General features: G+C 40.4%; 1 protein-coding gene across 1 annotated transcript in view; it reads left to right on the top strand.

Annotated features, from left to right (window-relative positions):
- Window positions 1–27,175, top strand: part of arid2 (AT-rich interaction domain 2) — a 42,494-nt gene that overhangs the window by 8,828 nt on the left and 6,491 nt on the right. Inside the window, exons 4-15 of the mRNA XM_088347282.1 lie at window positions 11,396–11,529; window positions 13,216–13,434; window positions 13,583–13,650; window positions 13,813–13,882; window positions 20,495–20,745; window positions 21,516–21,612; window positions 21,702–21,911; window positions 22,519–22,683; window positions 23,295–23,373; window positions 23,499–23,633; window positions 23,871–24,079; window positions 24,208–26,477. Coding sequence (XP_088203408.1) covers window positions 11,396–11,529; window positions 13,216–13,434; window positions 13,583–13,650; window positions 13,813–13,882; window positions 20,495–20,745; window positions 21,516–21,612; window positions 21,702–21,911; window positions 22,519–22,683; window positions 23,295–23,373; window positions 23,499–23,633; window positions 23,871–24,079; window positions 24,208–26,477 — 3,907 coding nt within the window. The remainder of the gene's footprint in view (window positions 1–11,395; window positions 11,530–13,215; window positions 13,435–13,582; window positions 13,651–13,812; window positions 13,883–20,494; window positions 20,746–21,515; window positions 21,613–21,701; window positions 21,912–22,518; window positions 22,684–23,294; window positions 23,374–23,498; window positions 23,634–23,870; window positions 24,080–24,207; window positions 26,478–27,175) is intronic.

Below are 27,175 nucleotides of genomic sequence, written 5' to 3'. Positions count from 1 at the left end.
CCGAATAACAAATGTTTTATTAAACACCAAAATAAGAGCAAATTTAAATCAATGCCAATATTGTACTCTTGTAATGCTTTTTCCCCAACAGGCTCTCTGTTTCTGCACTCCTGTTTTTGTTCCACAATTACAGTTAGTTGTGTTTTGTTGTGGGGTCCTCCTAATTTTAATTGGAAAGAAATGTAATGCCCTAGGTCTGTCTTTAAACACACTAAAAGTCTTGGCTATTTGAAAAATATTAGTTGTTGTTGTGGAAATTCAAATTATGATACATGTTTAATGTCTTGTATGCTTTGTATTTAAGTTAGGTGGAAGTCAAGAAAGTTAGCGACTCTTTTCCCAGTGAGCTGAAAAACTCAAGTTGGCCAATCATGACATACAGATTGGAAATCAGGTCGAGCTGAGACGAGTATTGAAAAAGGAGTTCTGAGATATTTATTGTATCAATAATTTACACAAATAACATGATCAAACAGGGTAAATTCCAGCCAGATCAAATTGTTTTTGAAATCTGCTTTGTTTGTCTTGTAATGACAGTTTATATTTGATAAAAGTCTAATCAATGTCGACTGTGCTCATATTTTCACCAGTAGCTGTCCTTCCTTCAACTGGTAGCTGCCATATTTGATTACTGTAAATTCCGGACTATAGAGCGCACCTGATTATAAGCCGCACCCACCACATTTTGGGAGGAAAACCGATTTTGTACATACACAAGCCGCACCTGTATATAAGCCGCATTCGCCCACATTATAAAATTGTAACACAAAATTAACCCAAACCCGACTTCAAGTCTCGCGATTGAAACTAAATGTCCTTCATAGACAGGGATCAGAATTTTCCGCGGATCTGCGGATTTCCGCTGTTTTTGAACCCCAAAGGTCATTCCCGTAAATCGTCCAAATTCGATGAGAAAATATTTTGGGGGGGTGAGGTATGATACGTGACTGTTTCATCACCCCAAGTTAGCAGTTAGAGATCGCGAGAAAAATCGGCAAAAAGAAGCGCAGCACATTAGATCTATAACGCACAACGTGGTTTAGCTAACAAATAGATCGACTCCTACCATTGGTCGATAGGTTCGCTTATAACCAATCAGCGGAGCTTTTGTTCAGAGCATTGGCTTTCTCAAACATGGCGCTCCTTCCGGTCTTTTCAAACGGTGAAATGAGTGTTTGAAAAAGTAAATATGAAAATACTAAGAAAAGAAGACGAGGCTTTTGTCTCCGAGATTGATAAAGGAATCAAGAATAAATTTAAGTGGTCATGGCTGGAGAAGACTGTCACAGTAAACGTTAAAATCGGCGCAAAGATCGAGGAAGTTACAGAAACTTTGAGCCAGTTCATCGCAAAGTGTGATGTTCCAGGGAAAGCAAAGTGTCTATACTGTGTCGATCTGATCAATTATGGTACGCGATGTTGTGTGGCACTGATCGATCATGCTAAAATGAACAAGCACAAAGCAAAAATAGCTTGCCGGCGATCAAATTATGCACTCGGATCCGCATTTAAAATCGGCAGTGAAACTAACAGTAACACCACCGGTTCAACATTATTGGCCTTTCCAAATCCTTCCACTTCAAATACTAGCAGCAGTCAACCACTGTTGACAGAAAATCCCAATCTGAGGTATTTATAAATCTATTTATTTATGAAATGATGATCTTTTGTGTTTATACAATATTTAGATCAGGATAAACAAAATTTAAAATTTGTTATAAACATGATTAAAATAAATTATTTTGTATCATCATGATCATGTTCAATATTACAAATGCTTTTAATGTAAATATATATATTTTTTATTTATATATATATATATATATATATATATAAATAAAATACATGGTTTCTGTTTTGTTGGATTTAATTCATTCTAGTGCAATTTTCACATAGCAAATAAGATAAATGCTGTTGGCTTCAGCCCCCCACCGGGCTCTGCCCTGGACCTGGCCGGGGCCTGCGGCCCCTGGACCCTGGCTATTTCAGCTGAAAATGAAAATCTCCATTCTGATCCCTGCATAGAAGTACACGGTCCAAAAATCACAGCCGGCAAAACGAACGGAAAATGATACCGGTACTTAGGGTTTGATGCAGACCTGCAGAGTCCGGGTGCCCCTTGAAAGTAATCCAAGGAAAAAAGTGTATATTTCCAAAGGTAAGGGTGGGAAAAATATATATCCACTATTGTCCGCCGCGTCCACAAACACGTCTCACATTTACTCTACTTCCCGTCAGCCCGCGGTTGCTCCGCCCCTTCTTTCTCATTCGCCCGTGCTAAACATATCAGAATAAGTTTCTAAAATGAATACATTACAAAAATATACAGTTGCAAATACATATTAGACATGGTTACACATATTCACAAAGAAAGACGATACACCGAGAGAGTTTTCAAAGCTTTAATAATAATAATATAACTTTCATCCCAAACGGTGCCCATGACAGGAAGGTTACTGGTAGCAACACGCTCGCAACACAGTAAACAGGTCTGGTAAAAAAAAAAAAACATACCGTACTTGTCAAAATCACGGTAAACGTCCTCATCTTCCTCCTTTGAACTGAAGCCATCAAAGTCGTCTTCCTCGGTGTCGAAACAGTCTTATATAGACGTCGTCCCACGCTCCTACGTCCTCAATCGCGCTGTCACTGGAACTCCCATCCACTCCTGATTTTGTGCCCTCCTCTCCGTCACGCAGCAGACCGGCTTTTCGGAACCCGTTGGTGATGGTGGTGTTTTTATGCTGCCCCATGCTGTCAGGATCCACTGGCAGACTTGCGAAAAAGTTGCTTTTCGCATGCGGCCAGTTTTAGTGAAAGATTTCTTGCCCCTAGTCATCCAATTCTCACATTCAACACGTAGCGCCACTTTAAATGCACGATTCACACTAATATCAAGCGGCTGCAAATACTTTGTTGTGCCCCCAGGAATCACTGCTGGAATGGAGTTTGTTCTCTTGATGGCTGCTTTCACAGAATCTGTGATATGTGCCCTCATGCTGTCTAAAACGAGTAATGCTTTTTTTCAATGAAAAAATCCTCCCGGTCGCTTGCCATAACACACGGTCAACCATTCTTTCATTAGGCTTTTTACCATCCACCCTTTCGCGTTAACTTTCACAACAATGTCTTTCCGAAAGTTTTATTTCGGCAAAGTAATCCTCTTAAAAAATACCATTGGTGGAAGCTTCAGTCCAGCCCAAAACACAGGTGAACTTAGTTCTCTCGTGTCCGGTTGTTTTTAGCGTGACAGATGATTCTCCTTTCTTGTTGACTGTCCTGGTGAGGGGCAGGTCGAATGTGAGAGGTACCTCATCCATATTTATGATGTCGTCTGGTCCAATTAAATTTTCTATCTTTATTTGAAAGAATTTGTGAAAATGCGCGACTTGTTCCTCGTAGTCGGGAGGGAGTTGCTGACACAGAGTTGTCCGTCTCCTGACGAACAGACCTTTTCGCTTCATAAATATAAGACACCACGACGGTCCTCCTTTGAAATCCGGAATTTTATTTTCGGTGGCGATTGTTTTTGCTTTCAGTCTTATCTGCACAGTCAAAACACCTGGGCCATCTGCTCTCTGTGTGTTCACCCAGTCTTCTAGAAGGTCTTCCAGTTCGGGCCACCTAGTTTTATTACCTCGGAAAGCTTTTTTCGTCTTTTTACATTTCTCCAGTTCTTCCCGCTGCCGTTTCCAGCGTCTCACCATTGATTCGTTTATGCCAAGTTTACATGCAGTAGCTCTTTTTCCTTCTTTATCGGACTGCTCGATTGCTATTACCGTATTTTCCGCACTATAAGGCGCACCTAAAAGTCTTAATTTTTTTCAAAAGCTGACCATGCGCCTTATAATACAGTGCGCCTTATATATGGCTCAAAATTAAATCGCAAGGTCTCGCAACTTACCCAACAGCCGCCGACTAGATTTTACCCCGAACGTGGAGTAGTCCGCGGTGTATGCTGGGATTTATATACCGGCGTTTCATTGGCTAACCAATGTGTCGATCATCATTTGAATCGATCGCTATTGGCTAAAGTTATTCGGAGCCTCGGATAGGCTAGAGGGCCGAAACAAACCCTGCAATTGGCCGAAAAAGATGTGTCAATCATCAGTTAAATCGATCGCTATTGGCTGAAGTTATTCGGAGCCTCGGATAGGCTAGAGGGCCAAAACAAACCCTGCAATTGGCCGAAAAAGATGACTGAATAGCAAGCTTGCTAAACTACGCCATAAAGAAACATGTTTCATTGTATTTGTAAATATTTTACTCTCCTGGATTTACTACACTCACGGTTGTAAGAAGACCATGGTTGCGTATCATTATTGAACGTGAGAACTTAGGTGAGCTATGTGGCTTTATATTTTCCCGGTATCTTGTTTTAGAACGATCTTGATGTTGCTGTGATGAGTTGAGTGAATTAAACTTAATTCCAAGTGTTTATTGTCATATGCACAGTAAAGTTGCGAGCGAAAAAGAAAATAGAAACTAAGGAATGGTTGGCATTTCTTGAATCCCAAGACTTTAACCTTCCGAATGATGTTTGGAACGATGCATTTGAGTGACATCGTACGGACACCGCATCCGCACGTGTCTACGACACGTATTTGCTTCTTTGCAAGCTTTGGTAATGTTAAGGGGGTAATCAGTTTGACTGAATCATCTGACTGTTTTGTCGATGTTCCCATTGTAGCGCCTTATAATCCGGTGCGCCTTATCTATGGAAGATATAGGACCAAAAACTATTTTTTGGAGGTGCGCCCTATAACCCGGTGCGCCCTATAATGCGCAAAATACGGTAGCTTGAAAGCTGCGTCATGTGCCTTTCTTTTTGCATTTTGCATAATGAGGGTATGTTTACGTTAATTTAATTTACTGTTCGCACAAGCCAAGAAGTTGCAGTCTTCCTCGGCGCATATATTCCACCAGTCTAAATCTTACCTTTTGTACTCGAGCGCCGCTGGCGGCCGTTAGAAAAATTACATAAATTCGCTGCATCACTGAATAAGCTGCAGGGTTGAAAGTATGGGGGGAAAAGTAGCGGCTTATAGTCCGGAATTTACGGCACTCTTTTACGTTGGGTGCTCTTCCTGATGCAACTCGCCAAATTTTCCTTTTTTTTCCAGTCTGTGCCGATCCTGAAAAATCAAATGCACCTTCTCTTGTGGTATTCTGGTACCATGTGTTTGTAGTTTTTCTAAACAATAATTAATATCGAAATATAGAAATCTTTCAAGGTTGCAAGCGCAAACAAACACCAAGCCTGCCTGTGAAACAACATCGTTTGATAAGCACACTTGCAACAGTTGGTCTGCAAACAACTATTTTGCGGGTGTGTTTGCCTTTGGTGATGACTGACATGCAACTGAGTGTTTTTTTTTTGTGTAAAGATTATTATTGTGAATTGTCATCTTAAATGTGTTTATTTTGGAACATGTCATGCTAAAATTCATGATCATATATACCTTGTGTTCTCATACAAGAGATTAGAACTACAATTATTTTTTTTCATCAATAATAACATAGTAAACATTGTCCACACAGAGATTAAATGTGGCCCTCTGAGATAAATGTGTAATAAAGACATGAATTGCAAGGAAACCTATCACAATAGTTTTGGAAAAAGGCCCTTGTATTCCTCCACCAGCTGTGCAAGGCTGGCTTCTAGTTCAACTTAAGGTGCTTTACATACTCCTTCAAGCAAACATTGACTCCATAAGTTGTTTCCCAATTTAGGTAATGGACATTGCAGCATGTGCTCTCAAAGTCTTTGTCACCATACTCCTGCTTTGGTCGTGTCCTAAACTGATTGGATATTAGAGATCAATTTTTTGTGTGCATTTCTGATATTTTAGGAAACCATATCAATCCATAGTCTCATATAGCCATCTTTGGCAGGTCAACTGACGATCTCTCGACAACTGTAGTTCAGGTGATGTTTTAGCCTTTGCTCATTTGATAGCCCATAGGAGGATACTTCTATTGTGGAAGTCTTCAGAACCACCTGCCTTTAAAAAATGGCTTTACACACGATATACTCTTGCTTAAATTAGAAAAAACAAAAATTGTATCTCAGAGGACGTGACAGTAAATTCTATACTCATTTGGCAAATTTACTCCTTTGAAACACACCACCTGACAACTTGGTATGATGGACCTAGATGTCAGGGTCTGGTGACTCCAAACGCTAAATTTTGTCGCCAGTTTCTTTTATATACACCGTGAACAGATGCTCTTAATAACAGTTGTTCTCGTATGTAAATGTTTTCAACGGCAGTATAGCTTCAAACCATCTTACTGATTTTGAACTCACTTGGCAGTTTATCCATTTGATAAGAAATTTACAAGTGTTCCCCCTCCAGAAACCTATCCTGACTTTTGTGGTTGTCAGCTTGTTAATTGTAACACTTAAATTATCATTTTATTGAGCTTGTAATAAACCTTTTTTTTTTGTTTGTTTTTTGTTTTTGTTTTTTGCTCGATTGGCAATTGAAAATGCATAGAAATTTCATTTCATTCACGGCTTAATCTATCCATCACGCACAACTTGCATGTTTTTTGCCATCGACTGCTCTATCTCTCGTTTTCCCCTCTTTGAAAATTGACAGAGCTGCCTTGAGAAAAGCTTGGGTTACTTCTTTGTTGCCATGGCTAAATGCACTAATCATCGTCAAAGGCTTTTGTCAGTGGGCTTTTAATAAACAATAACAATAAATTTAATACTGCTATCGTCCCAACGGTTATATTGTAAAGGAGAAGGTCAGCAATCTGTTGCGTTGAAGTCCGACTTGACAAGATAAAAGCATGATTTTTCTAGAAACGTAATTGTCAGCACTTGACAACTTGCACTCTGGGCTCGAATGGAAGGAAACCTAAATATTACTAACCCCCCCCCTACCCCCCACCCCTCACTTAATTCTCAGCAAAATATTTTTCAATGGGTGTGTGAGACTTTCTCACTTAGTTGCAGATGTTTGAGTGGGTACTACTGCGCCGTCTTGTGCGCTGACCTCTGCATGTGTATGTACCTGTCCTACATTATCAGGGACGCTGCAAGATCTGCATTCAGACCACTTAAATCAGTGTTTTAATCATTCGTGATTTTGGTTGTGTCAAGTTTGTCTTTACATTCTTACTCAGTTGTGTCATTCCTATACAATTCAAAGTGGTACTGAAACTCATCCTAGGTTTATTCATTAAGACCCTAAAAGCATATTAAGACTTGTCTTCATTCACATCCAGCAGGTGGCAGTGGACTCAAACACACTGGGAGTAAGAGGGAGGTCAATCTGTTTGTTTTTGTCAATTAAAGTTGAATGTGTAGTTTTTACTTGTCATTCCTTACCATTTTTTTCTCAGGGAAAACAATGTGGTGACATTTACATCAGTTTCAGTGAGAAACAAGGAAATGTGTTTATCCTAAAAAGCCAGACATACTTCTGCTATTATGTTCATCAGCCGTTTCCGTTTGCATCTTCATGATAATGATCTGCATCCATCGGGCTCAAGGGATACTTTTTTAGAAGTTGGGCTATAAATCGTAGAACTGAATATGTTCAAATCTCTCACTCAATCTAGGTGATATGATCTTCTTTTCGTTGGGTTTCATTTGTGATCTAGCAAAGAATTTTGAAGCTCATGTTTTCAAATTAGAAGCATAAAATTTAGTTAGCCTACCCCAGTCTGGCAAAACTGCTACTGAATTGTGATCTATGTTGCCTGTACGTTAAGCAGTGGCAATTATGAGAAGGTTTACATTTTTGGGAATGGTTTTGTGGTTATTACATCACTCTGATGAAAGTGTTGGGCACACATCTTTGACAACTTTGGGGACAATCAGAAGGAACATGAAGGTTTTATTTAGTATTTACGAGAATCTTTGGGGGCAGAATGTTTATTTTTATTACAATACTTTTTACAGAATATATTTGTGCCAGTGTTTGCCTCATTTTTTATAAGATTCACAAGATTATATTTAGAAGTAAAATTGACTTTATTGTCATAAAAAACAATGTAGTGGACATTGTTGATAACAAAATTAGATGTGGCACTTCAGGATAAAATGTAATAAAAAATTGAAAAAGAAATTAGATGAAAAATATTAGGATACCATTTACATGGTATTGCATGTAGACTGGCCTTAAGTTGGAAGTGCATCAGTAGTGCAATAATATTGGCAGCATCATTATGCAAAATATTAGACTAAATAAATAAAATATTAATAATAATTTATATGAAAGCAAGATTTTTTTGTAACCGTCTGTGCTTGTTTACCGTGGTGATGGTACTGGGGAAGAATCTGTCTCTGAGCCCGATTGTCCTTGTTTTAGAGGCCTTTTTTTTTTTTTACTGGAGACGCATGAGCCGCTGCACCAGTCCATGCCACCATTTTTAGATCAATTTCTGTTCCTTCATAAAAATCCCAATTTTAGTGTCATATGGTAGGCATTTTATATTAATGCTACAGCATTATTCACAGAAAAAAATCAAAATTGGTATGTTTATATGCTGAAACATCTCTTTATAGTGAAGAGCTCAAAGAAAATACTCGGTTTTATGGACACGTTAAAGGTTACTGTTCCTACTTCTTTAGATTTTGTACATTTTAAATGTAAGTTGCTAGCTAGATGATGTCTGTGCTTGTATTCTATTGAATCATAAATTCACTAGTTATGAAAGACAATGACACAGCCAACAAGTATTGCCCACAAAGCATGGTAAACGAGACTGGAGTTTAATGTGAGAAAAAGATCTGCATGTTGTTTATCCATCCATTAGCTGCACCGCTTATCCTCAGTAGGGTTGCGGAGGTGCTGGAGCCCATCCCAGCCATCCTCGGGCAGGGGACACCCTGAACTGGTTGCCAGCCAGCCGCAGGGCACACAGAGACAGACAATTCACTCGCTCATCCACACCTAGGGACAATTTGGACCGGCCAATTAACCCGACATGCATGTTTTTGGAATGTGGGAGGAAACCGGAGTGTCCGGAGGAAACCGACGCAAGCACGGGCCGAACATGCAAACTCCACACATGAGGTTCGGTCTCATGACCTCAGAACTGTACCGCACACGCGCTAACCACTGCACTGCCGTGCTGCCCGCATGTTATCTAATTACTCTTAAAATAGTTAGTGTTGTTCTGATGCTGAGACTGATTCCACGTTCGCGGTTTCAGAGCTTCGCGGGTCTAAAAAAATAATAATAATAAAATAAAATAATTTATTTTGCTTATTTATTTATTTAGCATTTTTGAAGGGGCTTCGCTACTTCGCAGATTTTCACTTTTCGCGGGTGGTTTTGGTCCCCATTAACCGGGTCTAAAAAATAATAACAGCAAAATAAAATAATTAATTAAAAAAAAAACTTTAAAATTTTTTTTTAGCATTTTTGAGGGGGCGTCGCTACTTCGCAGATTTTCACTTTTCGCGGGTGGTTTTGGTCCTCATTAACCGCGATAACCGAGGGATTACTGTATTTTAAGATATCGTATTAGTGAGTTAACAGATCAGCTCACCAGTATAAGTTTTAGAGTCGAGCAACACAAAATCTCTTAAAAACAAACTACCCCAAAAAAATAAACATTTAAAACATTACCTCTTCAGTGCTTTAAAATACAAGAACTTTACTCTTTACAATTCAACTTTTAACCAGTGTAGGCTGAAACAGCACAGAACTTTTGAAAAACACGCAAAAAAATAAACCAAAACGTGTAAAACAAAAGCAATAATATTATCAGTCTCTTCTGAGCATTAGCATTTAGAAACACTCTGCTTTAGAAGTATTAATATAAATTAGTCTAAATTATATTATTTTCCTGCTTAGGTTTTTTTTATCCTTTGTCTTGATCCATTCCTGTGCCAATATGCTACTCCCCCTGCTCAGCAAAAAAATAAGTGCAGCGACCAACACGAAAATACGCTTATTATCCAATCAACCAAAAGCAAATGAGAGCACAAAAACCATGCAAGCAAACACACCCCATGGCGTTTGTGATCTTTTTTTAAATTAAATATCTTATTTGGATTAACTTCCTATTTATATGCATTTCAAAATATTGTCTTCTTAATGATACAAGTTGACACCCTGACGGGAGCAATTCGACCCTGGAGGCCTGTCGAAGACTTTGTGGTATGGGAAAGGCTGTATATTCTCTCTTTTCATAAAGGCATTCATATAGCACAAGTGGTATAGACCCCCGTGCTTAAAAATGACTGCCACCCATCTGTAGTCATTATCTGCTTTGGGTCAGGCAGCGGTTGATGACGCCTCATTCAGGATCTCTCCTGTTCTCCTTGATCGCTCCCTCCTTCCTTTTACAAGCGGCCAACACGGTGTATTTATAGTCAAGCGAGCATGCAAACGGGATTACCTCGTCCACGATGAACAAGTGGGGGGCTTAGTTAGTAACAGCCAGTGGCTCGCCCAGTCAGTGACTCACGGCCCGCTCTCACCACAAAGGTATTGTGTGTGTTTTCCTGAGCATGTCAGTATAGTGTGGCTGTTGTCAGAAAAGGAATTGCCAAGTTCCTTGCAAATGTTTTAGGGTTTGCATTGCTTGCCTTTACAGATTCTAATTGAAACAAGTGTCTTGAATTCAACAGAAAATGTAATTGAAATTGATGTTGCAATGTAATTGAATGCAATTTTGGAATCACAGGGGCTGTGAATCGTGTGTGGAACACTACATTTTGGTTACTATGTAGGAGTAATGTTTTGACATTTGTATATTGTATTCATTTATCTATCAAATTTGTATTTTATTTAATGTTACCTCAACAAAAGTTGAGTTGGATTTTGTGAAGTAGTCAATCGTACACTCAGTGCATTGATGACGTATCAACTTAAAATTAAAGATAAACCTAATGAAAACATCTTGCCAGAATGTTTTGTATAACACATCTTTTAGGTGAGCTGATACGCATTACCAGATTTTCTGCACTACAAGGCCCACCAGATTATAAGGGGCACGTTAAACTTTCTGTTCCATTTGAGGGATTTGGGTGTCTCATATTGTTCGGAATATACAGTAATTTATTGCTTGGATTTGTGAAAAAGACATGCCAAAATACCCTTGAAATAACATTTAGACATTTTATAATAAAAACAATGCAATATGTGGAAGTCCACTTGATGAGCTTGGTCTTGATCTTTTTTGCTGTGATCTGACAGTTTGGTCTTGTGTCTTTAACTTTCTCTGCTTCCTGGAGAGGGGGAGGGGGGATTGGGAAGAGTTATTTTCTTCCCATACTTAATGTTTAATTTCCATCCTAAAACCTTCTAATGTTACCCACAAAACTGTGTCAATCATGACTTTTTCTTCCTGGGCATCAAGCGTGACACTTTGGCTTTTAAAACGGCAGCATATAATCTGACCCACCACTGCTGTTTTTTTGCAGATACTTGGAAAAGTATGAGCGAGTCCACCACTTCGGGGAAGATGACGACGAAGCGCAGCCAGGAAACACCAAAACTTTTCTTCCCGTTGGCGCCTTTCCCACTTCCTACAACTATCAGCAGCATGTTGTATCAGGTAGGCTAACGCACGCTTCATTGGGATTTCGCCCGATGCTTAGTGAGCTCAGTCGTGCTTAACGTCCATCACTGGGCTTATTATTTTTTTTCAATGGGAGATGGGTTATAAGCGGTGTTTGTGTCTGAGCAGACTTAAAAAAACCTGTTAATTCTAATACTGATGTGATTAGTTTTACATCACTCCAAAGGGGCTCAGTGATCTGTATCGGGCATGAGATGCTTGTGTTTTTTTGAAGTTGCTTGTGCAAATACCATTGATAATCATTGTTTCAAAAGTGCAAAAAGAAATATCCTCTGGATAAAAGCACATCAGAGAAAATTGTGTTTGGTTTTTTTTCGCTTTATTGGTTGGAGTTTAAACTGCTATCCCTTAATAAACGGAAACAAAAAAATCCAGTACGTCGGGTCCCGCTAAGAAGTTCTGATGGATATGACAGAAGTTGGACAAAAAGATGTGGGTGTGGGTAAGTGTGAAGCACATTGGGAAGTCTTCATTGACTTGAAAAGCGCTATATAAATGCAGATCATTTAACATTTTTTCATATTTCCATACAGAAGGCACACCCAACTATAAGGTTCTACAGTAGGAACATCAACAAAACAGTCGGATATGTCAGTCAAACATTATTAAGCCCTTAAGCAAATATGTGTCTCAGATTTGTACAGACACGATTTCTGTATGATGTCACCAGTAACTGAAATACGTCATACCGCATATCATTGGAAGGCTTTAACTCTTGGGGTTCAAGATATGCTGATCATTTAAAAATCTACCCATCATAGACAATCAATATCAGTCTGAAACAAGATACCTGAAAAATATAGCCAGGGTAGCTCACCAAAGACATTCTTTTGCAGCTATTATGTTCATTGATAACACACGACTGTGGTCCCCTTACATTCGTGAGTGTAGTGATGTGTGACCAAATATTTACTGGGGTATTGTGGCATTATAACTATTACTTTTTTTTTTTTTTTTTTTTTTTTCCTCCCCGTACATTAAAGTGAATTGTGCCATAGGATATTTATTTTAGTCATAGCCCTGCAGCAATTTGCCGAGTAGTCCTTTGTCTTGTCTTACAGTCACTCTTTTGTTCCGTTTTAATGTAGGTGCAGGGGTCGAACAGTATCTCCCATAAATTGAATTGAGCAGTTGTTGTTGTTGAAAGGTTCTCTGATGAAAACAGCTGGATTCGCCCCTATTAAGAAATGTTATTAGTCGTGATTAACATCCCTAACAGGTTTTCTTTTGTGCAAAAAAACAAGACTTCATTTGAAGCTAAGGCTGATTGTTAATAATGCTGATAAAATCTCCCCTTCTTGATATTTATATGTAAATGGACAAAGCCTCCAGCAGACGAGATTGAATCCTTTAGATCTCTTCTGCACCATAAAGAAGCTGTTGTCTTGGTTTACAATGGCAACAACCTGTGAACAAGGTTGAAATCTTATTTTTCGTAGTTGCTAAAGGGTATCATTATCTTGAAAAGAAAAAAAATAAATCAGAGGATGACTAAGGGTGTCAAGGGCACAAGTTGTACATTGTTTATACACTGTTCTCCCTACAATACATTGAATTTGAGTGCTATATGTTTTGAAAAGCTGTATCAAACCTTGGGAGTTAGTTTTTTTGGGTATGACCAATTTCATTTTAAAAACATGAAACGTATCCCTTTCTCTTCAGACTATCTACGTCAGAGCTACGGGCTGTCGACTGATTTCATTCCTCCTTGCGACTACAACAAACTGGTGCTCTCTCTTCTGTCTGGCTTGCCCAACGAAGTGGACTTTGCTGTCAACGTTTGCACTTTGCTTTCCAATGAGAGCAAGCATGCCATGCAGCTGGACAAGGATCCCAAATTGGTCACATTGCTGCTGGCCCATACCGGTGTCTTTGATGACTGTACGTTGACGTCAAACATCTATTTACATTGAAACTTTTCAAAGCAGTGTTAAGAAATGCTTTTTTTTAATATAATATATTTACATGTATATATATATATATATATATATATATATATATATATATATATATATATATATATATTTAGCACTAGGCAGCTTCTCTGGGGTGTTTGGATCCGACTGGAAGACAAAAACCTCCCGGGATTTCATCAGGGTAATTTTTCCCCTTTTTCCACTTCAAACAAAATAAAGTCACATAATAAAACAAGGCAACATGATTTTGCAGAGATGCATCGTTGGTTACAAATGGTTTACTTTTGGTTTATTAATGTGGTGTTTATGCGTACATAATGTTTTTTTTTCTGTTTGCTCTCAGTTTTGGAAGGAGGTGGTACAGGATGCTGAAGTGAGAGAGCTGATCTGGGACAAGAGTAGCACAGTACAAGGTAAAAGCAAGAATACTATACAGTATATTACACAATAATAAAAAGAAAAGGCTAAATCATCTATATATCAGCTAAACAGGCATTTATCCAATGTCTGTCCAGTTGTTGGCTTGAGGTTTCTCTATGACAGGGTTCTCCAACGTGATACCCGCGGGCACCAGGGTGCCCCCTAAAGACGGCTGAGGTGCCCGCAGAACTGTTCTGAAAATAGCTCACCAATGCTGGGGCTTTTTGATTTTCTAGTAGAATTATTTTTTTTGTGTGTGGTTGACTGAGCATTCATTCCTACTTTCAATTATTAACCTGGTGATAACACATGAACAATATAGTAATACTATGATAAGTTGTAATTTTAGAAATGCATCTCAAACTGTGTGCCCTTTAGCAGCTAAAGTTTAGCTTGAAGAAGGTTGTAAACCCCTGCTCTATGACAATGAAATGCTTCAAACTTGTTGCATTTGTGTCCTTTATTTGTTTGGAGTAGGGGTGCCCAAACTTTTTCAGCATGTGAGCTACTTAAGAAATGGCCATGTCAATATGTTCTCCATATCACTACGCTGCAGCTTACATTTTTCTTTTGAAACAATTTACTGAGCTGATCAAACTGATCACATTATTGTGTTTCCCTTGCAGCTCTGTGTTAAGACCATTCAGCATTTTAGTCAGATCTGTTATAAATGCTGAGTCGAGCAGCCACTGAATGTCATTTAATTGGTTGCATTTTGCATGTTTAGACTCCATAAAACTAGGGATCCTTGTATTTTTAATTTCCGTCTGCTCAACCATCTCATGTCAGTGTGTAGCAACAGCTACGAGTGTTTGGAATCATCCTTTTACCTAAAAAAATAGCTCTTTGAAGAGATCTTGCATAAATGGAACAGGAAATCTTTGTTAACAAATCCATTATCTTGTTCATGTCGAGCATTTTGCGCACAACGCTTTCTTTTGTAACATACACTGCTCGTTAACTGTTGTATGCACATGCGTGGTGAGTGGTGACCCAAGCCTCAGAAATGGTCAGATGTCAGACTTACTGACCTGTCTGTCAATCAAGTGACATATTTTATGGTGATCAGATAATAAGCTGATGATTATTTTGGAAGAGAGTGCCTGGAAGTAGACAGGGGTCCCGTGTTGTTCTTGCGTTGCTTCAGGGCTGTAGTCACACGGCAGCCATATTGTTCTTAGGAGGAAAACAATGCATCGAGTTTAGGCTTAATTAATAGTCACTTAATAAACTTTTATTCCAAAAAAATGAACGTAAAGTCCGCCATTGCCTCACTATCTACTCACGTTGTCGTCGCCATTGACTGGTAGATCGCGATCGCCTTATTGTGCACCCTGGTTTAGAAGTCTACTCATCTTCAATGCAAATCCATGGATTTGAATTCCTTAAACACCTTTGTCGGTAGGGATCTTTCTTGTATCTTACTTCAGATGGCACATCAGTTAGAGCTGCAACTAGCAATTATTTTAATAATCGATTCATCTGCAAATATTTTTTTTCTAATAATCGATGAATCCGATTTTAAAAAACACATTACAGACGCTCCCCTACCCACGACCATTTGACTTACGCTAAACGGTAGATACAAACATTTTTTCGGGATGTCCAAAAATATCTGGAAATTGCTGTAGGTTAGATTTTGTATTGTGTACTCCTTTTTCCGAGTACAGGACATCACTGTATTGCTTCTTTTTGCCGCTACCGGCGTGTGGCGCTGTGAGACGTCCCCACCATCCACCTGGAAGAGAATAAATCCTCTTCCAAGTTTGTGTGTAAACTTTCTATACTGTATGTCCAGCACGCTATGAACTTTGACATTTTTGTTGTTTAATATCTCGTGCATCCATTCAATGTGGTTGGTGTGAAGTGGAAAAGAGAAGAGGCGAGCCATTTCTTTTGAAGTGAAAGCTTAGCTTCCAAAAGTAAGTCACATTTAACTTTATTTGACTTGATAGAGCATATTACTTTTATTATTATTATTTGTGGGCGGCAGTAGCTCAGGAGGTAGAGCGCTCGTCTTGGGATCAAGGGATCTCAGTTCGAATCCCGGCTCGTCCGTGTTACATGTCGAAATGTCCTTGGGTAAGACACTGAACCCCTAATACCCCCAATAAGCAGGTTAGCGCCTTACATGGCTGCAAGGCCGCTATTGGGAAATGTGGAGCACATTGTAAAGCGCTTTGGGAAGTCATTGACTTGAAAAGCGCTATATAAATGCAGATCATTTCATTTCATATTTTATGAAATGTTAATTTTTTTAGTACAAAACAATACAGGTTACCTATACAAACCTTAATCATACAAAATATTGTACTGAAGCAACTAACGAACAAATTCAACTTATGAAAGATGATCCGGGACCTATCTAGTTTGTAAGTAGGAACATTTTACAATATTAAACCATAAAGAAATAAGTGTCAAATATCAAACAAAATGCCTATAAATGTATGCTATACACCTGCAAATATGTAAATTTTTGATTAAAGTTTAAAAAAGGCATCTTTGTTGTTTAAAGGACATGAGCTTTTGGAACAAGAAATCATTGCAAATGTGAAAACCCAGTGACACGCATCAACATTAACATTCTAAGTGTTTGTCAAATAATTTGACAATGAACAAAAATACGTACATATCAACGGTATACACCTGCAAATTTATGTTAGTCTTTTGAAAGTGCCAAAAAATATGTATTTTGGTTGTTTAAAGAGACCTGAGCAGGACAAGAACAAGAAATAAATACAAATGTGAAAACACTGTAATATAATTTCCAAGATTACAAGCAAAAAGTAACTGTCACCCTTGCTCACTAACTCACTCACTTAATCTTCTTTGAGAAATTTGCATTACAATGCAAAAATGTGAGCATGTCAATGATGATCTTGAGGATGCTCTCAGTGATGACAGCTGCTTGCTTGCTGTGTGCATGATGTCTGATTCTCATTATGTACCTTGTAACCGTTTGCTGTTTTCTAATGAGATGATAAAGCATAGTATGAGTGTACTATGGCACAATTTATAAGAAACCAATAGTCACTCAGACTGCCAGAAAAGTAAAACTTGATGCTTAATCTTAAACTTGTTTAGTACCATTGTGTGCAAGTTGGGCATTTTTATAAAGCACAATAAAAGATTATAAGTGTAATAAGGGTGGACATTTGAAATCCTCAGCTTCAGTATAGCTGGTTTTCTTTTTGTGTGTGTGTGTGTTTGGTGCAAATAGTTGTTACCTTTTCTTAGTGGCTGGTACAATTTTTTGGTGCTGTGCTCAAATAAAATTCATTTTATTTATTTAACTGAAATAAAAAGTATCGCGCTTGTAGTATCTCGATGAGGTGTACAACTTTGTCTTGTCTCAGGATTTTTTTTACTGGCAGGGCAATGTTTGAACAGACCGCGTTCATGTCATAATCCATCCTCTATAGGCCTTGCGGCCCTTCCTTTAACACTGACAAGTACGGGTGCCTGTAATGTACAATCATGCGACCGTGCTCAATATACAATACTTATATAAATCATATGCAAATATATGACATCGCCTCATTTTTTTTTTTATTTTCTTGCTGTACCTTTTTTCTTTTTCACATTATGTCCACAAGAAATATAATAGGCAATAGTCACCATTCAGTGCAGACGAGTTTCATGACACATAAGTTAATTGTCCTTTCATATAGTCAAGATCCAAATCATATGGGTGGTTTACTCTGTCTTCCAGACCTTGTATGATAATGTTGTTCAGAATGCTCGCCAGGTATTTGGGAGTGGTCTAGAACTAATGATTGCCCGCTGGTGAACCTGCTAATGTTTCATTTTTATGTCTCATACTTGCGTCACAATCTTGTCTCTGAGTCCATGTCCAAATCTGTATTGTGAGGAAAGGTCTCCTCACTTGTTTTCCCTAAATGTTTTCTGTTTTTCCTGAACTGTGCCCTATCAGCTGTAGGAATAACAAATGGTATTGGCTGCTCATTTTGGAGCAGGACTACAGCTGGTCTCCAGGTCTCTCCTTTTTGCATTCTGGCCATATCTCCCCGCAAATCGGGCAAGATTTTTGTTCAATGGTAAAGGTACAGGTTTTGTTTTTGTTGCTTTTCTCTCAGCTGGGTGTACAGTTGTTCCAAATCTTTCGGTGTAAGCAGTGTTGTTGATTTGAGTAGATTTAGCCGCCTTCCCATTAACAGCTGGGCAGGTGACAGTCCTAACATCTCCAGTGGTGTATTGTGATATTTCAAAAGGGAACTGTAGGTTACCACAATCATCCTTTGCTTTCTTCCAAAAATGCTTCACTGTTTGTTAGGTCCTCTCTGCTTGTCAATTGGATTGTGCATGTCCAGGACTGGAAGGGAGATGTCTGAATTCCCACCGGTTAGCAAAGTCTTTGAACTCGGCACTGGCATATTGCGGTCCGTTATCAGCATCTACTGTTAGTTACGTGATTTGTCAACATAGAACTTCAGAGTCTGTGCATGGGTGACCAACTCCTTATTTTTTTCAAAACTTTTCTTTTGTGCCTCCTCCCAATGTCAAATTCTGTCTCCTTCAAGCAGCCATAAAGGAGCACTTATTTCTGCCGAATTTGGAATAAACCTTGCAAGATACTGGATCATGCCATTGTACCGCATTAATTCCTGCTTGTTTGGTGGTGATGGTAGCTGTGTTACTGCTCTTTTTCCTCATCTGGTTTTAGGCCACTGGCACTGAGCTTGTGTCCAATGTATTTATTTCACTTGTCCTGATCTTGCAGTTGTTCTCTTGCGCTCTCTGTAGTAACAACTTTAGCCTTTGATCACCCTCTTCTATATAGTCTCCCCAGACAATGAAGTCATTGATAATATTTAAACCTTCCAGACCCTCAATCATTTGAGCTATGGCTTCTGGAACACCTCGTGAGCTGAAGAGTCTCCAGACGGCAACCGCGGTAACCTATATCTGCAGATGGGGGGTGTCAAAGGTGCAGGGCTTTGAGCTCTCCTTGTTCAGTTTACCTTGCCAAAATCCTTTATTAGCATCCAGCACAGAGAAGTACTTTGCAGTTGGCATACTAGAAACTAATTCCAATACAGTAAGTAATGGGTAGTGTTCCCATTTTAATAGCTTCATTAAAGTCTTTTTGGTCCATGCAGACACATTCTCTTAGGTGTTACTACAGTGACCATACTATTGACCCACTCTGTTGGCTCTCTTTGCCTTCTGATCACACCCATCTTATTCATGCACCGTAATTCCTCCACAACCCTGTCAGCACCACAGGAACCCTCCTGGCATCATGCACAACAGGTCGGACAGTGTGGTCAATTTGAATATGGTGCTGACCAGGAATGCAACCCAGTCCATGATAACAAATCTTTATAATCTTTAAGGATATCATCCTCAATCTTTACTATATGCACTCTCTTAAGTAGGCCTGATTTCACACAATTTTCCCCTACCAGTATTGATGGTACACCTTTGTGTGTAATTTCAAACTCAATTCGGTGCTTTTTCCCTTTATATTCACATGCCCAGAGCACTTTTGCCCAGTGGTGTTATTTTCTGACCAAAGAACGCAACCAGCTTGCTCTTACTGGGATCGATCCTGCCTCTGACATCTGGTACAATATAAGTATTAACGGACATTGCATTGCAGTCTGCTCCAGTTTCCATCTTAAAAGTCACATTTTTGGAATTAATCTTCATGTTTTCAGTCCAGGTTTCTTCCTTGTTTTCCAAACCTGCAGACTTCATAACACTTATGTGTTTTTCATACTCCACTCTAAGTGTACCAATGAACATATCTTCTTTTCACTTTGCTCTAATGCATTTATCCTCTTCCGGGTCATGTTGCCTCCATGAGCCTGACTGGCTCTGTGATTTGCACATTCTGGCAAAGTGATTCTTCTTTTGACACCTTCTGCATTCGTGTCATAATCCAACTTCTATAGGCCTTACGGCACTTCCTTTAATGCTGACTGGTACAGGTGCCTGTAAGGTACATTTACGTGACCGTGCTCTATACACAATATATATAATGTATAGATTGTATACAAATATATGACAATGCTCACACAACGGCGCACACACACAGTCAATAATAACCTAACAATCAAATGCTAACATTACTCGAGCGACCAGCGATTAACGTTACATTTTCTCCCTTAATCACTTAGACTTAGCCCCAAAGAATTTAACTTGATTCTCAAAGTGGATGTCTTTTATATGGCACAATTAAACACAGTTTAGGTTTTAACTCAAATACAAACTATCTCCCTTACACGCACACTGCTAACGAGCTCCCTTCATCCATGTCGGTGACTCCATGTTTTGATTGCTGCTTCACCATCGTGGTGATCCCGTGCCATATCACGTTTGCAAAGCTTGCAAGTGACGCATTCTTTTGTTTTAAGAAGTGAACTGTTTTCTCCGTGTCCGTCATGTTTCATGAGGTGAATTTACCATGGCCTTTGAAAGTAGCGCCTTAGTTCGCACATTCTATAATGCTCGCCGCCTCGTGTGTGACGTCACTGACTCCGCGACATGTTGAGTGACGTATAAATCGTGCAAGACAACAAACCGATGAACTAATTTGGCAATGCTTTTCATCATCGATTTTTATCAATTTGTTGTTGCAGCTCTGACATCAGTTGCAGAACGTTGGCAGAGCCTGTTCCACCCGCCGCGAAATCAAGGAATCAGTGACACAGAGGCACAGCGGGTGCTGCAGGTAGCAGTCATCTTACGAAACCTCTCCTTTGAGGAGGCCAACGTCAAGCTGCTGGCGGCCAACCGAACGTGCCTGCGCTTCCTTTTGCTTTGTGCACACTGCAACCTCATCTCACTCCGACAACTCGGGCTCGATACGTTAGGCAACGTGGCCGCTGAGGTGAGAGACATGCAGATTTAGTTTTTTCTGCTGCCTGGCAGGAAAGGGATCTTGATTTGCAATCTGTTTACGGGTTTAAGTAAAGGGATACATCACTTTAAGTAGGATATTTGTGGTAACAAAGAAAACAACCCTGTGTCTGTATGAAAATATGCATTGGCAACATTGGCGTGATAATAAAATGTTGCAGTTTTCTTGTAGGAAATGAAAATAAAATTGGTATTCACTAAATCCCTAGCAATGTATTAATCCCTATTGCTATAATGAGGAAACTAAGAAAACCCATGCAGTTTTTTGACTTTGAAGAACAAATACTCAACCTATCTCTGTTGTCAGATTTATCCTGCAGACAATATGAAACCCACGTGTCTCGGACTAATATTCTGAGACCATTTGTTCTACATTTTTGTTTGTGAAGGATATTCTAATTTACTGTTACGCTGGGAAAGAACTCCCTATCAAAGTGGTATTTGTGAAAGATATATGCAAAGAGTCCCGCATGCGGTCATTAAGACTTTTTGCAAGTGTCTCGAGAGGCAATTTTTGCACACATCAGACACATGTAAGCTTGCTGATTATTTCTTCCAGACAACCCATAGTGCCAATGAATGCTAATTAAATGGTTGCTTTATGGAAAACATTTGACTTTTTAAACTATGATATTTAGTCATGCTTTCTATTGTATTAACTGATTTGATTTACATGAACAAATAAGTTACCTGTGACTTCCTCACTGGCTATTGTTGAGATAATTTATGTTTTCCCTCCAGCTCCAGTTAGATCCAGTTGACTTTCGGATGACCCATCTAATCTTTCACACTATCACCAAATGCTTAATGTCAAGAGACAGGTTCCTTAAAATGAGAGGTGCAGCTACTCATTCATTGGTTTAAATCTTTAATAACCACAGCAATCCCAAACATCTTCAATTGATTTTTTTTTGTCTTCTAATCTAGCTATGGAAATCTTGGGCAACCTGAGCAAAGCAGAGGACAACGGTGTACTCATCTGTGAGTATGTGGACCAGGATTCGTACAGGGAGGTCACACTGCTTCTCACCCTGCCTGACCTCATGCTCCTCATGGCCTCTTTGGAGGTGCTCTACCTGTTGGCACAGCTTGGAGAAGTTCCCTGCAGCAAGATTGCCTCTGTTGATCGTAGCATAGGTAGGCACCAAACTATATAGAGATCTCATTTTTCACACTGGTTCATGTGAAATGTCTTGCCGCCTTATATTTCAAAACATATTGAAATATTTAGAAATACATTTGTCTAAGTTGTCATTGATAAAACATACAATTTTTTTAAGAATGTGGAAGTATTGCAAATTCACATGCATTTCTTTTCACCTCTCCAAGAGGTTTCCATTTTGAAATGATCATTTTGAGAGCCAAAATAATAATGTTGTGGTGAGCTATTTCAAGAGGAAGTGCCTCAACTACAATAATTGTCTTTTTGTCTGGCTTTTTGATCTTCATTAAATTTTAGTTTATATGAAGAATGTGGACGATTTTAATATTTATAAAAGCGAGACATAGTCTTTGTAACTTAAAGTTAAATGAACAGGGTGTATGTTTTATTTAGCTATTGATAAAAAAAATTGTTACTCGTTTGAGCTCTCTGATATGTTGACACCTACTCCAGTTCACGCTAAAAATAACAAAGGTGCCATAAACCTTTAACCCTGCCTGACCTGCTAAATTGACTTTGTTGTTGCTGCTGCTCTTTGCTATTTTTTTGTTGAAATTGTTGCAATTTTCCTTTCTCGCTCAGACCTGCTTGTAAGGTTAGTTTCTGTCGACCTTCATACGTTTGGACCAGATGCTTTGACGGCAGTGCGTTTAATCGAGCATCAGGCCAATGCCGAACAGGCAACAGAGGTTCGGCCGCAGCTGGTCGAGCAGGTACCGGCAACCGCGCAGGGGGCGCAAGCATCAAGTGAGTGTCCTTTACACATAAACTGACTCTCAAAAGTTGAATAAAATAAAATTATAGCTTGTTTATTTTATTGTTGCTCATAAAGTCTAAATGTTGGCATGAAAATGATATTTTGTTGTATGGTAATAAAAAGTTTGCATCCGTTTTAAAGTTCTGGAAATTAGAAAGTAATTCTGTCTCCGTGTTGAAACTCATTTTTATTCCAGCACCTGATTTTTTTCTTGATTGATGGATTGACATTTTTATATTTTTCACTGATCATCAGATACAAGGTTATAATGCATTTAAAACCAATAGCCTTGATAAACAATTGACAGAACGGAATGAAAATGGGACTAACAGGAAAAGCTAATGATGATTTTGGTCCCATCTCCCTGACAATCAAAACGTTTCACATTAATGATGTCATGCAATCAGGTTTTTATAACAAAGCAATTCATGTCCGTTACATTTCATCTTATAGAAAAAATTATAACGCAATTTAAAAGGGTGACCAGACTAAAGATACATTTGTATTGTGGGATTTATTTTGGATGTTACCTACATTAAAATAAGGTGACATTTTGTGAATAGGTATTATATTTAATGTGTACTTTTTGTATGCACTTCAGCAACACGGGCCCCAGTTCAGTCCACACACCCTCCACCTGGCATAGTTGAACTTGATGGAGAAAAATTCACATTGCAATGGTGAGGGACCTTTAGAATTATTGCACTGTATAATAAATAGCATACGTTTACCCACATGTTTCAGTGTGATTACATGTTTCTGGTACAGCAAAATATTAACAATACTCCGGGCTCTTTCTCAATAGGCTAAATGCACATTTTGAGACAAACACTGAGGGCTCAATTTCCCGGTCGGATATGTATTCTGAGTACCTTTCAACGTGCAGCAAAATGGGACGAAGCAGCATCTTGAACGCCACTGGCTTCCTCAAATGTCTACGGTTAGTCCTTTTTCATTTTCTCAAAGTTTATACATAGAAATGTTTTAGCCCTCATTTAATAAATGACAAATCCAAATTGTCTGCATGGTTTTTAGAAACATATTAAAAATAACTAAATCGGCAAACAGAGGTCAGATGAATTATTTGCTTTGTAATTAAACTGGGAGCAACTGATTTTTAAATAGTAGCACCTCCTAGGACTGTTAAACATTGTTGCTGTTTTATGACACGTGACAGGACAGTGTTTCCAAATCATACGATGCGGCGTCAGGAGGAGACCAAAGCCAACGGCCCTGCTCACATCCTCCTTGTGGGGATAAGGCGGCGACCCATACCGCTACCGATTCAACTGTACTACCAGCAGCCTCAACAACAGGCAGCAGGAGCAACTCCCTCTCCTAATGTTCGAACTGAAGCCCCAGTGGACTGCCAGCCTCCACCTTCAGGTAGAATTGTAAAATTGTGTTCCCCAAGAATATCAGTTTTAACATCCCCAATAAACATTTTTGTCTTTTTTAAATGTTAGGAAGCCAAATGAGTCAAATTAATTACTTGTGTGTTTTGTGTGGTAAAGGTATAACTGGTAATCCACCACAGTTGGCCATGCCACAATGCTTGAGTGAAGGCGGCGAAAGTCCTTCCGTGTCCAACAGTACAAAGGAGACTCTCAATGCAAACCCGCCACCCACTTCCAAACACCCTATAACCCCTCATGCAAATGCTCAGGCAGTGGTGCAGCAGCAAGTCCGGACTGGTCCAGTAGTTCAAATTCCAACGTCTGCTCCAGCCTCACAGAACCACAGCCCCCCAAACCCTGCTGTTCAGCCTGGAGTTCAGCAGCCCTCCCCTCTGCTCCCAACTGGGACACCAGTCACACTTTTCCAGCAGGTACCCCAGGGCCATATCCTCACCGCCAGAGTGCAAGGTGTCTGCCCCCCCATTTCCCAGCATGGGTCTATAGCTCAAACGCCATCTCTCGCCATTCAGCAAGAGGCCTCTACAAATGTAGATCCTCAGTCTGTGGTGACTTCATCTGCAATCACCTCTTCTATCCAAGTGGCATCGAGTAATTCAGCAGCATCCACTTCCATGGGGTCCCGAGTTGCGTTTCAGACTATTGCCCCCAAACCACCGGCAAACCAGTCTGCTGGTCCATCAGCCTCTATAGCCAACCAGCAACCTCAGGCGCAGAGCGTGGTAATAGTCAGTCCCAGTCCTCAGCAAAACAAAGCATACACCCCTGCCATACACCAAATCGTTCTTGCCAACCCTGCTGCCATCCCCGGCACCCAGTCCATTCAAATAGCAGGGCAGCCTGGAGCTGCTTCCAGTCCGTGCCCGCTTGCAGTGTCTCACCCGACTCCTCAAATCCAGCCCAATCAAGCAGTCAGCCACGCGCTGTCAATAAAGCGGCATCAGCAAATGCTTCAGCAAGCTCCTACCCCTCAGCCTACCTCCACAGAGTCCAGCTTGATCAAACAGCTTCTGCTTCCAAAGCGAGGGCCCACCACGCCGGGTGGAAAGCTCATCCTTCCTGCGCCACAGGTGGCCCCACCCAACAGCACTACTTCCCAGGTTATCTACAAGACAGCCTATAGCCCCCAGGTAGCCCCTCCGCAGCCTCAGCAGCTCAACTTGCAGCTGGTCCCTAGTCAGGTCCAGATCTTGCCTGGACAGCTCATTTCCTCGAGTAGTCCTGCCACCATCATCCAGGCCCCTATGGCGACTGGGCAAGTCACGTTTACTGTGGTCCCTAACACTGGCTTTAATACCTCCACCACGGCTGTTGCTGCCGTCAGCCACGGCACCGTGACCCCGAGTGTACTGTCGCCACCGTTGTCGGCAGGGACCGGGCTCCAACCAGCTCCAATAGTTCCACCGCCTTCTCCAGTTCCCCCAGCTTCGCTCAGAGGCGATAAGATAATTTGTCAAAAGGAAGAGGAGGCAAAGGAGGCCACTGGGTTGCACATCCACGAGAGGAAAATTGAGGTGATGGAAAACTCGTCAATGAAAGACGGAGACTCTTCCAACGGAAAGACCAGTAACGGTGATGTCGATATAGGCGCTAAGCTGCTTAACGGGCGGAAGTGCATGGAGTCAAATCTACCTCCATACAACTCAGGGAACAGCCCCGGGACGCCGAATGGTCCGGAAGTGGAGAATCCTGGCGCTAACGGGAAGCAGGCCCTCTCACCCGGCCTTGACGTTGCTGTCGAGGGAAACCCAGACTCTAAAAAGACACTGGTCAATGGAGTGTGTGACGTTGACCGGGGTGATAGTGGCGCCATTTGTAAAAACATTCCAAATCATGTTGCTTCCAAGCAGTACTTGGGGAACGGGGATGTGGGCTTTACTGAGAAGACTCACAGCTCAAGTTCCCCAGCTCCCAGTCCTCCCCTTTTACAGGGCACTGCCAAAGCTCAGCAGGCAGAGCGTCTGGCCAATGGACCTCAGGCTGTAATCACCCGGCCGCCCTCGGAATTGACAAACGGACCTTTAGGGCCCGGCCACGCTGGGCCTGTGCTTAGGCAGCAGCTTCTCCCCAATTCCAACGTAACCTCCCAAAGCGCTTTCGCCTCCCCTGCCAACGGAGTGGCCTCGGAAGCCCGGGGCACCAAGAGGCCAGCTGAGGGCGAGGACCGCGGCTGTCAAGCCGCGTCCTCTGGAATCCCCAACAAGATGGGGGTCCGGATTATCACCATCAGCGACCCTAACAATGCAGGCAGCAGTTCCACCATGGTGGCCGTGCCAGCGGGAACCAACCCAAGCACAGTAGCCAAAGTAGCAATCGAGAGTGCCAGTCAGCAGAGGAACTCCTCGCCTACACAGGCAGCTGGCTCAAAGGTGAGTCCAAGAGCATCAAATGCCATCTCAGGTCAGTCTTGATTGGCTTGACAGAATATGACGGCATATTTCATCCAGAAACTTGGTTTTGAAGTAATTTAAAATGTCAAACACTTATGCACAGATAAAAAGGCAGTAGGGTTCATTTGGAGGTTAAGAAGGTGAAGCCAATTCTGACAGTTTGCCTTTAACTGATACAAACCTCCTACAGCAAAGCAGCCAAGAGAACAACTTACCCTGTCAAGAGAGCTTGTCGTAGGTTACACCTCGGCGTACAAGACCCTTGAGTAAAATCCCTATCCTAGGCAAAAAAAAAATGCTTCTTTAGAATAATCCCTTGAACTAGATTTACTTAAAACCCAACAAAGGTTGGTTTCCTGTGAGCATACGTGCGATATATGTTGTACTTTCTAAACGGAAAGGAAGAAGGAAACTGTTTTACGTACATTTCAAACTTGCCTGTAAGTTTGAAGTTTTTTTTTTTGGTTCAGTAAAAATAAGGCATTACCGTATAAAACTTTGTTTCTCCCCGAAGCAACTTAACTTGAGCATCAAACCTTTTAGCATGTCAAATAAGTTTGGATCAGCTTACTCACATTAAGAAGAATGTTTTTATACTGATTAACAGTTTTGAAAATACTACCAAATGAGTTACTATTGACTACCCTAATGTTAAATTGGATGCATTTCTTTCACAG

The sequence above is a fragment of the Urocampus carinirostris genome, chromosome 11 (genome assembly GCF_059441175.1).
Source record: "Urocampus carinirostris isolate Australia breed hairy pipefish chromosome 11, RoL_Ucar_1.0, whole genome shotgun sequence".
In the NCBI taxonomy this organism is placed as follows: Eukaryota; Metazoa; Chordata; class Actinopteri; order Syngnathiformes; family Syngnathidae; genus Urocampus; species Urocampus carinirostris.
Note: the sequence above shows the minus strand (reverse complement) of the source record. Positions and strands in the feature narration are given on the sequence as shown.